Genomic DNA, 12,979 nt, shown 5'->3' with positions numbered 1-12,979 from the left:
CTTGAACGTGATCTGCCCGGCCTGTCCCATGGTAACCCCTCCCCTCCCCACCGAGAGGCACGTGTGCACGAGGGCGCACGTGGGCCAGGACGGAGGAGAAGCCTGGGGCGGCTGGCCTGCTGCCTCCCCCCACCCCCCGCCGCCCCCAAGCCGGGCCCTCTGACCTCTTTCCACGCCACTGGCTCGGGCTGGAGACAAACAAGAGGCCAAGGTTCTCCCTCTGGTGCCAGCTTCCCTGTGACTCTGAGAGGGCTGGAAACAAAGCCCACAGGCAGCGTTCCTAAGTCAGAGTCAGCTCCCCAGCTGCTCCCTGTAGAGAAGGAGCAGGAACCTGCCCTGAGCCGCCGCCGCGGGGAGCTGAGCACTGGGAGGGCAGGGGAACCAGCCCCAGAGAGGAGACAGCAAACATGCGCACGCCATGACACAAATCAGGACCGAGACAGCCCCCCTAGGGGGACCCACAGTAAGGGACAAGCCAGTTTCAGAAGGCTGGGTAGTTAAGGCCTCACAGCTCATGCGGGCGGCGGGGGCAGGGTCCCTGGAGGGCGGGCCGGGCCGCCAGGCAGCCACTGCTCGGAGCGGGGGCCGGGACAGGCATTTCTCCGGGTCGCTGGCCGCATCCCACTGTGCCAGCACGGCCTGAAGGGGGCGTGTGGGACTCACCTGTTCCCTCTGGACACTAGGCACTCGGCCTGGCTCCAGGCAGGTCCTGTCCGTTTCGTCCTTTCTAGAGTGAGGGGGACAGCAAGACCTGGTGGGGGCCCTTCCCTCCATCTCCGTGCAGTGGTGACAGGACACGCAACTCTCTCACCTGGGGGGCAGGCCCAGGCCCAGGGCCAAATTCTATGTGATTCTCTCGACCCCCAACCTTCTTGCCAGGTGAATCTAGCTCAGAAGCAACCTCAAGGTCAACCTTAAGAGGAAAAGATGTCATTGGAGACCAGCATGCAGACTGGAATGAGATCCCCCTCACTGGGCCTGGACCGGAGCATGGGAACTGCAGAGGAGAGACTGGGCCTCTCGCGAGTCCCCGTTCAGACCACAGGGCCCCCCAAAGTGGAAAGACTGGGCTGGGCACCCCAATACCCTGTCTTTTGAACCTTTCAGCTCATGCCAGGCCCTATGGCACAGCCTGGCCAGCCTAGGTTACTCGGGAAAGCGTGAAGAAGGGCGTGGGGCATGGCCAGGCCCAGGCCCCCTCTCTTTGTGTCTCCGGCCCTGTTCTCCCCTCTGCTCTGTGAGCTGACAGGACTCAGCCCTGAGGTGTCATCCTTGCTCCAGAACTAACCCCTGAGACAGGAACTGCCCCTAAACAGGGCTTTGGTAAAGGCTGTTGATAGAAATGGATGCATCAGTAATTGAACACGCGAAGTGTCGGGGGGCGGCAGGAGGAGCCGTGAAAAGATGGGACCTGCCACCGACCAGCTGTGTGACCTTGAACAGCTCATTTCCACCGTCAGTTGAAATGCACAATGTGAGAGCTGTGACTTTTCAGTTTTGTTTGGAGACTTACCAAGGACTGTAACAGGAGCCAGCCTCCCAGCTCTGAGGAACTGCTCTGAAGCATGTGTGAGTTACGTGAAGAGGGTATGTGCAACCAAGCACATGTCTCAGGAGAAGGTTGCCGCTAGTCACAAGGAACAGGTATCTCATTTAATGATTTTAGTGCTTTATTAAGCAAGGGAAGATGCAAGAGTCCGGGTTCACAAAAGTTTTCTCCTGAAAATCTCTAACTACCTGAGGGCCAGTTCTGCCAGTTTTCCCAGAGCACGGTCTTCGCCCTGAAGTCCTTTTAGGGGTAACTATAGGTCAGCGACTGCAGGGGCTGTAGAACTGGATGATGGGCAACATTCCTCAGTTGGCAGTACCCTCCCCTTGGTCATAGTTTTGACCAAGGTTTAGGAGGCATTTCATGACCAATTTGTCCCACGGCGCTAGGAAGGCTCATTCTTAGGTCTGGTGAGGATTTCGCTGATATAGGCCACTCAATGTGCTGTTACTGAACTAGGCCCATAATAGTCTTACTAGTCTGTTATAGTTTCCCTCTTACTGGAAAATACAGGAATAGTTTCCCTCTTACTGCTTCTTCCCATATCTAGGGTTACACTATTACAATCATTGATCTTATGTAGAACTATTTATCTGGTTAATCAAGTCGCCTAGTTGTCATTATTTTCATTGGAGGGTCCTATATAGGTTGGAGAAAATCCTTTAAATGATATATTTTCTAGTATATGTAATCTTGTTACAGGTCATGAGGCATCTGATCTTCATCCAAGGATTACTGTGATAAGCTCCAGAAACAAACTTACAATGTCCTTTTAATAATTCAATTAAACTTCACAATAATGTAACAAGGAGCCAACAAAAGAAGTGAGCCCTGGGCACTAAGTACAAACTTGGAAGACAATTGACAACATTAGAACTTAATATCCACTAGAACTTTTTTTTTCTCTAAAATCACCTTCATTTCTACCAAATATAGCCCAATTAAGGCTAATTTGTTTGCAAAATAAACTTGGCCTGATTATTTACATAATGTGTAATTGATTATATAGGCTCTTTTAAATTGTTTTTCCTGGAACTTTTCATAAGGAATTTCAGATTGAACTTTTAAAAGGCCTCTCAAGTTGAGCCAGGAAAGCCATGCCAAGGGCTTGCCATTAGATTCCGCCACAATAACTATAGATTTGGGTGAATTCCTCTCTTCTCAAGGTCTCCAAAATACCTTGACATTCTTGTACCTGCCAGGAGTTGACCTTCCTTATTCACCTGATAAGGCTACTGGGAACCTGAAAGCTTCCACTTTCTGGAGGAATCAAGTAGAAAGAAAAGATAAATGTTTCAGTTCTGCTTACAAAGGTCTAATTTACCAAGCTGCTATAAGTCATACTTAGCTTAAGGTTTCCTTATACCTAGAAAACAAAGATTAAAAGCCAGTAATACTTCTGACAAAAAAATCATAAAAATTATAACCATATTCATCAGTTATCAGTCATATATAACTAATGTTTTTTAATAAATTTATTTACTTTTGGCTGCGTTGGGTCTTCGTTGCTGTGCACCGGCTTTCTCTCGTTGCGGCGAGCGGGGGCTACTCTTCGTTGTGGTGCGCGGGCTTCTCATTGCGGTGGCTTCTCTTGTTGCGGAGCACGGGCTCTAGGCATGCGGGCTTCAGTAGTTGTGAAACGCAGGCTCAGTAGTTGTGGCAGACGGGCTTAGTTGCTCTGCAGCATGTGGGATCTTCCCGGACCAGGGCTCAAACCCGTGTCCCCTGAATTGGCAGGCGGATTCTTAACCACTGCGCCACCAGGGAAGCCCTGTAACTAATCCTTGATCTTGATTCTTTAACAGTTTTATGAAGCCATCAGGGTTTCCACTAGAATTCTTTAATTTCTTACCCAGTTCAGTAGTTAGTTCCCAATTAAGTAAGTACTTGTAGGATAAGTTCCGTATGTATTTTACATCAATCTGGCTGGGGTGTTAGTCAGAGCTTGGCTTTCTGACACCCCTTAGTTGGCCTAATTGAGGAAAGACATTTGGCCAGCCTCACACCTAGTCCAGACCATTCAGTGTCTTTCTGGAGGCAGAACTGGGCGGGGCGGGGGGCACTCCCCCAGTATCTTTCAACTGGGTGTCAGGTACCTGTTATACACCACCAAATAAAACTCAGGATTACCAACCAATTATTGGGAGATCTGAGAACCAGGAGAAACTCACCCAAATTCGTCTGGACTCGCTGAGGAGGTGGATGGGAATAAAAGGCCCTTGCTGCTACCAAGGTTCTGAATCCTCATAGTGTTCAGACAGAGGAGAGAAGTTAGCTCTGTGCTCCTTCACGGTCAGCAAAACTGTCGACTGAAGAAAAACATACAACAAGAGAGCTGTGAGTTTCAGTTCTATTGGGGGACTTACTGAGGACTATAGCCTGGGAAACCCTCGCAGATTCTGAGGAACTGCTCTAAAGAGGGAGAGGTACAGGGGACGCTGGCTTACGTGTGATTTAGGGGAAGGGTACCTGCACTCAAGCACACATTTTGGTAGAAGGTTGCTCCTGGTCACAAGCAACGGGTTTCTCCGTTCATGACTTTAGTGCTTTTCTAAGTATGAGAAGATGTAAGAATCCAGATTCCTAAGAACTTTCTAAAGCATTATAAGATTGGTAACTGTCTAAGGGCTCACTTTGCCTGTTTCCCCAGAGCACAGTGTGCCTCATCCTGATCACCTTCCTCAAGTCCTTTCAGGGTGTCCTGTAGGTCAGCGACTGCAGGGGCAATGACTCGATTCTTGCAGAACCGGCTGGTGGGGGGGGGGGAGCGCCGTTCCTCCCGAGGCTTCGGGCCCCTCATGCTGGGGCTGGGTGGCCTCTGCCAGCTCTGCCTGCCTGTACCCTATCAGAAGCCCTGGGTGCTATCCCAGGGCAGAGCTTCTCAAAGCCTAGTGTACAGTTCACAGAATACCTTCATGGCCATCACCGGGGAAAATTTTTTTTAAATACAGGTTTCAGAGCCTCAATTCTAGACTTGTTAAATCTGGAATTTCTGAGCATGAGGGCTACAAAGCTGCATTTTAAACAGCTGCTGCTCGAGAACCACTGTCACATGTGCATACTTTTCTCTAAATTGCCTTGACCTCTGCTGCTCCTTTTTTTCTCTCCCCTCCATCCAGCCTGGTCAGGCACCAGCCTCCCAAGCCCTTCCCCCACCCCCACCCGCACTCCCCGCAAATGGCCAAAGGCTCCTTGTGAGGCAATCGTCCTATCCTTGGTGCCTTCCTTTACACGATGAGTGATGACTTTTTTATCTCCTGATGATGAAACACAGCCTTCAGCTGGAGGCATTTAAGGCGCAGGACGCACGGTCCGGCCGCGGCTGCAGGACCGAGGCCAACCCTGACGGCCCAGGAGAGGAGCCAAAAGCACCACCACCAGCCTCCACGCCTGCCCCACCACCAAGGAACCATGCTCCTCGCCACGTTTAAGCTGTGCGCCGGGAGTTCCTACCGACACATGCGCAACATGAAGGGTGAGCTCCTGGGGCCCCCCTGTCCGGCCGACCAGGAGCCCGCAGGCAATGTCTAGTGGGGAAGGTGTGGGCCTGGGGGGACAGGCCACTCAGGTCCCAGGGGTGCCGCTCACTGGGGGAGCCTGTGCAAGCCTTTCCCCTCCCGTACCTCAGTGTCCCCCATGCTGAAGAACGCAGCTGGATACGAAGGTTCCTGGGTGCCTTGCAGACTCTGTCGTCCCCGGCCTCCCCTCCAGTGCTCCGAGCTGTCTTGGCTTCTTCCTGACTCTGCCTGTCTCTAGAATGGGTACCAAGGGTGCCAGGGAAGTCCGAGCCGTGGTGGCAGAGGCAGGAGTCAGCCTGGACTCCAGGAAGCTGTGTTGGCAAGCCTGAGGCAGGGCAGGCGGGAGACGGGGCGAAGGACAAGAAAGGGGAGTAAGACAGCCGAGGAGCACTCAGAGAGGGAAGGTGGGTGAGGTGGGGAGTCTCGCTGTCATCAGTCAGGAGGCGGAAACCAGGGTCACTGGAGTCAGTCCGCTGCTGTCACCGTCACTGAAGGGACCACAGACAAACCTAAGCAAGTCCTTTCTAATTACATTGGGTTCAGGTGGCCACTGTTTAGATGGAAGCCGCACTTGGAAGACCTGTACCCGGCGTGGGGCTGTTCTCTCTACATCAGCGGGAACCCCCGGGCACACGGAGCAGTTACTCACGCAGAGGCCACACAGACCTCAGGGGACGGGTGTCTGTAATTCCCCTTCTGTAGCAGGATAGGTTGTTCAAAGCTTCTCTCCCTTTCAAGAAGGAAACTTCAGCAAGCTTGAGTGTGGCCCTGCCTCCAGGCCCGGCCAGCCCAGAAGGCAGGCAGGTTTCTGGCCCTGGAGGTATTCCTCATCAAGTCACTTTCTGCCCCAGGCCAGCTTCCTCCTCTGTGATGAGACGAAGGGGTGGAATATTCTCTGAGGGACTTTTCTGCTCCTAAGCAACAGTATCCCTCCCTTCCCTGCAGGGCTGAGGCACCAGGCTGTGCTGGCCATCGGCCAGGAGCTGAACCGGAGGGCCCCGGGGGGCCCGACCCCAGCTGCCTGGATTAACCAGGTTCGGGGTCGGGGCTCTCTGCTCGGTAAGTGCTGAGGCTTCTGGGGCTTCTACCAGCGGCGGGAGGCTCCGGGGGGGGGCGGGCAAACGATGTGCATGTAGCTCTGGTCCCTTCCCCCGCATCCCCCAGGCGTCCTCACTCACTTTGATGGGAATGGCATTGTTCATGGCTAGACCCCCCTCCCTGTCCCCTGTGTCTAACTTAACCTGCAGGCTGGACCATATGGCTTTGGTCTGGGCTCTTCAGAGATGAAAGGGGTGAAAGCTCGTGGGAGGCTAGGAAGCTCAGTCTCTCCGTGGCTTTGTGTCCAGGTTCTCAGCTGGAAGACACTCTCTACAGCGACCAAGAACTGGCCTATATCCAGCAGGGAGAGGAGGCCATGCAGAGGGCCCTGGGCATCCTCAGTGACCAGGAGGGCTGGAAGAAGGAGAGCCAGCGGGTAAGGGCGGGTGCGGAGGAACCCACAGCTCCTCGCTCTTCGCGGGCCATGCTCGAGGCCAGCTGGGGTCTCTGCTCCTCTCAGAAGTCCGGCCTTGTGCAAGTCACTGGGTAGCAAGCAGTTTTGAGAATTCTCCTTTCCCAAGAATATATCCCCAGATACCCCTCTCCCCCAACAAAGATGTCCTGGAGACTGCGTTTGAGAAACGTTTTTCCTGTATCCCTAGCTCCCCTCCAAAGGCACTGTACACCCATTCAGACCATGCAAAACAGGGACTCCAGGGGCAGCACAGGCCTCATCCCCCTGGGTCAGAAGTTCCAATGCCGAAGCACAGTGTCTGTGCTGTTAGCCCGCCTTATGGCTGACCTCGCAGGGGTGACCTGGGCTCACCTGCAACACGGCTGGACTGGGATACAGGTGGCCCAAGGCCCTCTGGGGGGCTCTGCTCCTGAGCACTGCCCCTTCACTGGGAGCTGGGAACAAGGCGTGTGTTAAAGGCCAACGGCTCTACCGACTTTGGCGGCTTTATCTTCACCAAAAGCTCACATGCTACCCATTGGCCAAAGTTCAGGTGAGATCTTTCCTTCTCCAAGTTCTCAGAGTTAACAGACTACAAGTTTGCGAGTTGGGAAACCTGGGATCTAGGCCCAGCAATGCTCTTAGCTAAGGGTCCTGGGGCATCTCACTGACCTTCTCTGGCCCTACATCCCTCTGGTGTAAAATGAGGGATTGGACTTTTAAAATAAACCTATGTGTGAAATTAGCTGGTTGTAAACCACCTTCCCTGCTCCCAGATGCGTCTCTCTCAGGATCTTTGAGCTTCTGAAGTCACGTAAGGGCCTTCTCAGGTGGCCCTTACCCACACCCATCAACATTTACACCCAGGAAAAAAGGGCCCAGGGAGCAGGGAGGTCACCTCCCCAGTCCTCAGCAGATGTACGAGGCAGGCAGCAGGAAAGATGACCTCCTCTACCTTAATCAGAGATGGTTCCAGGCTTACTCAGGCTTAGCCTAGAATTCCCCTGGCTGTTCCCCTCCTACCTTGCCTGGCACTGTCTACATATCCTAGACCGGGAACATTTTTTTCTAACCTTTCCCTTGGGGCTCCTCTCTTCCCTGCCGATAGGCGAATGGGGACGAAGTGTTGAGTAAAGTGATCCCAGACGTGGGCAAGGTGTTCCGGCTGGAGGTGGTAGTGGACCAGCCCATGGAGAGGCTTTACGAAGAGCTCGTGGAGCACATGGAGGCCATGGGCGAGTGGAACCCGAATGTCAAGGAGATCAAGGTGGGGAGGCCCAGGCAGAAGGATGGCCACAGCAGTCGGGAGGGGGCTGTGAGCTGCAGTGTGCCTCGGCCCCCCACCTGGCTGAGTAGTGACTCTGGTTCTCTGTGGCCTGGCAGGTCCTGCAGAAGATTGGAAAAGACACAGTCATCACTCACGAGTTGGCCGCAGAGGCGGCAGGAAACCTTGTGGGGCCCCGAGACTTCGTGAGTGTGCGCTGTACCAAGCGCCGGGGCTCCGTGTGTGTGCTGGCTGGCATGGCCACACACTACGGGGAGATGCCCGAGCAGAAGGGCGTCATCAGGTAACACTGGCAGCAGCCTCAAAAGCTCCCTTTTTTAACACAGGCTGGGGACATGCACCTGCCAAGTGTGTGATACATCCCCAGCTCTAAGAAACCAATCCTCGGTTCCTACCCTCAGCTACCTTTCACAGAGGAAGTCTCATTTTCCATTGCAGTGCGGGGAAGACAAGACTGGCCACACTTACATAACCAGTTTGTCCTGACCCTCCCAGCAAGTTTAAGAACCTTAGTAATTTTCTAAAACAAGAAGTAGGGCTGATGGGACAAAGTGAGAGAGTGGCATGGACATATATACACTACCAAATGTAAAATATAAAGCTAGTGGGAAGCAGCCGCATAGCAGAGGGAGATCAGCTCGGTGCTTTGTGACCACCTAGAGGGGTGGGATAGGGAGGGTGGGAGGGAGACGCAAGAGGGAGGGGATATGGGGATATAAGTATACGTATAGCTGATTCACTTTGTGATACAGCAGAAACTAACACAACAATGTAAGGCAATTATACTCCAATAAAGATTAAAAAAAAAAAAAAAGTAGGGCTGAGGTTTAGCTGGTATGCTCAGGTCCCACTGTAATGTTGATTAAAACAGAACCCATACCACTTAGAACAGTTGCTACCTGAGTTTGCCAGGGGCCCTAGCACCACCCTGGACCCTTCCTTGACCTCCCCGTCATCCAGCGACTAAAAGGCACCGCAGGAGGCCTCCAGGCTTCAGCTCCAGCTCCAGTCAGCATTTGTTCTGATGAGCTGGTAACCGTGCCAACTGTTAAATGTCACCCTTGGCAAAGGACACTTCTCTGATGAGATCTGGGAAGACTAGTCAGCGTTTGAGAACTCGGCCTTGTCCCCCTGACCTGACGTGTCTTCACCCGGCAGAGCTGAGCACGGCCCCACCTGCATGGTGCTCCATCCCCTGGCTGGAAGCCCCTCAAAGACCAAACTCACCTGGCTGCTCAACATTGACCTCAAGGTAAGGGGCGCGGTGGGGGGTGCTCGGGACAGGCGGTGGTGAGCAAAGTAGGCTCTTACTGCTCCCACATCATCCCGCACACAACTGGAAAGAGCCTCCATTTTGAGGGAACTAGACCGTTGCAGAGGGGACACTGGAGTGATGGCCTAACTGCTATTCCATCATCTCAGAAGCCTGCACTGACTCCCTCTTACTTCTCATATCAAATTTCAATTCTGTAGTTATTTTTAGAAACAAGGAAACTTAGGCCCAAGAAGGTATGGTAGCTAGCTCAGGGTCACACCACTGGGAAGACAGGGCTGAAATCTGCCTGGACAGCAAATCCTGCGCTTCTGACACGGTCCTGACAGCAGGGCAGTAAAGCAGTCCTCCAGCCCCTGACCCTGATCAACTGAACGGGGGCACGGACCAACAGAGCTAGAAGGCCAAGCCTAGGCAACCCACCAGGTGTGTGATCAGGCACGGCAGTGTCTGTAGAGTGAAATGTCACCCACAAGATGGCCAAATTCTTCTAACTTCAACTCTAGGGATGGCTGCCAAAGACTATCATCAACCAGGTCCTCTCGCAGACCCAGGTGGATTTTGCCAACCACCTGCGCAAGCGCCTGGAGTCCCGCCCCACTCTGGAAGCCAGGTGTTGAAGACCAGCCTGCTGCTGCCAACGGCTCCCAGCTGAGCGCGCTTACAGGCTCACGAGGAGGTCTCTGCTGGAAGCCTACAAGTCTGTTAAAGATCTTCATCCAGGGACAGTGGGATGGGATGGTGGTGCGTGTCCAGTATGATACTAGAACTCAGATGGGTAACATTTTAGTACCAAGAAAGTGGGGACAAGGCTCTTTTAACTTCATTCACTGATTAGCTGTAAAATGAAGCACAGGGGTCCCAAAATATTTGTAAAAATTTTTTTCGGGGTCCTTACTTGTCTACCTAGAAACATCTTTAAAATGCTACCAGTTAACGAACGCAGGGTGCAGAGGGTGCAAAATACAAGGATTAGGACCGCACGCTTGATGAGCTCAAGAGCTCCATTCCTTGTGGGCAATGTGTGCAGAAAGAGCAGGTCTTACATAGAGCCTCCTGAAACCCTCTGCTCCTCCACCAAGACGGTAGAGAACTGCGCCAAAGAACAAGCAACTCCCACAGCAGATACCGTCCAAAACTCTAGTTCAAGTTATCTTAATGAAAAAATACAAAACTAATTATCAGACTGATTCCCCTACTTCTTCCATGAGCAGTAGTCAGAATAAAGAATCGTAACTAACACAAAAACTTTAGTCTGTACCTGTTTTAAAATTCTACTCTTAAAATCCATGCTAGTAAATTGCAACTTCATACTAAAGGAGTCATGGATGAAGACTTTAATTAGTTAAACTAAGTCCCCTACCTCACTCAAAGGAAAAACTCCAGGGGACTTAGGTCATTAATTATGTAGGATCTATTACCGGAATCTTTCATAAAAATTTAATTTACACGATAAGCACAAGACTAAATCAGTTCTTAAAAGAACTCTATAGCTGGTAGCTGATTAACGGGCATTGGAAGATGAAGATTATGACTGAAGATTTTTATTTACCTAATTAAAAGGATAGAACCAAAGGCAAGCGACAGAATGGTATTACTAAGATAAAATCCAACAAAAGCAAATTTTATTACTTTCCCATTAGTGATTGTTTAGACCTAAAAAGGGAGCTGAATCTTTAGTTTGGAGTCTATTACATTTCCTCTTAGCTTGACTCGGGGCTGCCAATTTCTCTGCTTTAACAGGTCAATGTTTTACTGTTTTGGAGGAGATGGCTGGAAGAAGGGGTGATAGGGTGACAGCAAAATCCCTTTCCAAGATTCAGAGAATTGGTGCTTAAAAAATGTAAGTTGAGATGGGGTTATTTGGCTAAAACGTATAAGTAGGATGAAAACCTAACCATTATCACTTGAAGCTTTTCCATTCCAGTGCTAACAGCATTGATGATTTACACCATTTGGAATTAGAGTTCTAGCTTATTTATTAAACACATGAGCAGTAGCAGGAATGCTGTTATAATTTATTGAGGTATTGAGAAGTTAGAACTGATAGAGATATTTATTAATATTTATTCTGATTGTTTCTTAGTAGTCTATTTTAGGCATGGATGAAATTATGTTTATCCAGCCAGGAGCTTCAGAGTGAGATGGGATAATTGTAAAAGTGTTTCTAGAACAGAATTATCATCCACTCCCAGCTAAGAGAAAGGGTTACTTGTTGAAAGATGTGTAGAGCAACATACGCTCCGGTTTCAAGAGAACAGGCTGACAGTAAAGAAATGGGCTTTCAACACACACCATGGTTTTGAGTTTGATTATAATTTGCCTTTTTCAAACTATGCAACTCTGTCTTTGAGGTACGTGGGGAGGTATTTTCTCACTTGTTTAATTTTACACTGGAATAAAATGAATTGTCAGTGATGATCTGCTTACAGAAACCATTTCATACAGGACTATAAGAAGAGTGGGTATTCTTTGAGCCCTTCAAATGAATCTAATCAACACACACACACAGAATATGCAGTATAAACAGGCAAAAATCATTATTTCTGTAACCTCCAATGTATGAAAGCGAAATGCACAAAACCCTAATTTGACCATTTAAATGGAGAGTGGGTGCACAACTTACATGTGTGGTAATTCATGCTACAAAGAATTCATCTCCAGCTTCCTCTAGATAACACCATCCTCGTTTACTTAGAGTTCTTCAAACCCTGATGATCCAGAAGCTTTATAACCAAGTCTGCTCCATAAGACCACGAATGAATAGACCTCAGCCTGATTCTGCTGGGTTTCCTGTTAAGAGAGGTGGAATGACCGAAACAAAGACCCTGGGTCTGGGTGATTCATTAGGAGACAAATACATTAGCCAAAGCTTCTGTGTTAAGATACCAACAGTCACTTGAAATTTGGGAAATTAAACAGGCATAATATATAGGGATCCTTGGCAACATATTACCGGACTCTTGGTGAACCACTCTATTAACCTAGGTAGGAAGTTACACACAGGGAAGTCTGGAGCAATCCTGGGAGGACTGCATTGCCACTGATTAAAAGGAGGACAGGGAAGCACTTAGGGACCCCCGGGGAAGGCTCATTCTTACATTCCAGTTTTTAGTCTTCTGAAAACTGTCCTTTAATCATCAGGTATTACAAAGGAAGATAAGCAAGGCAGGAACATAACCTGCACAGATCAACACACAAGTTCAAAGGGAAGAGCTGGAGGGAGACCATTTACCCTTTTAAGTTCCTGTTCACCTTTTTTTAAAAAAAATATTTCTTTAGGACTTCCCTGGTGGCGCAGTGGTTAAGAATCCTCCAGCCAATGCAGGGGACACGGGTTCGAGCCCTGGTCCAGGAAGATCCCACATGCCTCGGAGCAACTAAGCCCATGCGCCACTACTGAGCCTGCGGTCTACAGCCCGCGCACCTAGAGCCTACGCTCCGAAACAAGAGAAGCCACCGCAACGAGAAGCCCACACACTGCAACGAAGAGTAGCCCCCGCTCGCTGCAACTAGAGAAAGCCCACGTGCAGCAACGAAGACCCAACGCAGCCAAAAATAAATAAATTTATTTAAAAATATTTATTTGGCTGTGCCGGGTCTTAGCTGTGGCACACGGGATCTTTAGTTGCGGCATATAGGATCTAGTTCCCTGACTAGGGATTGAATCTGGGCCTCCTACATTGGAAGCACGGAGCTTTAGCCATTGGACCCCCAGGGAAGTGCCCCCTGTTCACCTTCTTGAGAGGGGTTTCACAGGATAAGAGGGGGTGGTCAACAAATTGGCTGGAGGGAACGAAGCAACGGGGGAGGGTGGAGATAGAAACCTGTCTCTCCTCCAAGGCTGGCTCCCCTTCCTCAG

At 50.5% G+C, this 12,979-nt stretch overlaps 1 protein-coding gene and 1 long non-coding RNA gene across 2 annotated transcripts; one reads left to right on the top strand and one right to left on the bottom strand.

The window, feature by feature from the left end:
• Window positions 1-1,652: 1,652 nt before the first annotated feature.
• Window positions 1,653-6,923, bottom strand: LOC111173514 (uncharacterized). The gene is made up of 4 exons (XR_002644223.3): window positions 6,309-6,923; window positions 5,173-5,932; window positions 3,721-3,858; window positions 1,653-3,274 (listed from the first exon to the last, which is right to left on the bottom strand). It is a non-coding gene; the product is annotated as an uncharacterized LOC111173514 (long non-coding RNA).
• STAR (steroidogenic acute regulatory protein) lies at window positions 4,888-12,671 on the top strand. Its single transcript, XM_022571215.3, has 7 exons — window positions 4,888-5,024; window positions 6,013-6,126; window positions 6,414-6,541; window positions 7,668-7,826; window positions 7,943-8,127; window positions 9,003-9,096; window positions 9,624-12,671. Exons 1-7 carry the CDS (start codon window positions 4,961-4,963, stop codon window positions 9,735-9,737), a joined length of 858 nt encoding a protein of 285 aa, XP_022426923.1. The 5' UTR covers window positions 4,888-4,960; the 3' UTR covers window positions 9,738-12,671.
• Window positions 12,672-12,979: the final 308 nt, after the last annotated feature.

Source organism: Delphinapterus leucas, chromosome 21 (assembly GCF_059928025.1).
Source record: "Delphinapterus leucas isolate spDelLeu-1000000601 "Yukka" chromosome 21, BTC_Dleu_Yukka2, whole genome shotgun sequence".
Taxonomy (NCBI): Eukaryota; Metazoa; Chordata; class Mammalia; order Artiodactyla; family Monodontidae; genus Delphinapterus; species Delphinapterus leucas.
This window is presented reverse-complemented; position numbering and strand designations above follow the sequence as displayed.

Bases quoted from the DNA above. Each gene is read 5' to 3' on its own strand.
- STAR (XM_022571215.3), top strand. From the start codon at position 4,961: ATGCTCCTCGCCACGTTTAAGCTGTGCGCCGGGAGTTCCTACCGACAC. The intron at 6,542-7,667 runs GTAAGGGCGGGT...CCCTGCCGATAG, and splicing joins GGAAGAAGGAGAGCCAGCGG to GCGAATGGGGACGAAGTGTT. The intron at 8,128-9,002 runs GTAACACTGGCA...TTCACCCGGCAG, and splicing joins GAGCAGAAGGGCGTCATCAG to AGCTGAGCACGGCCCCACCT.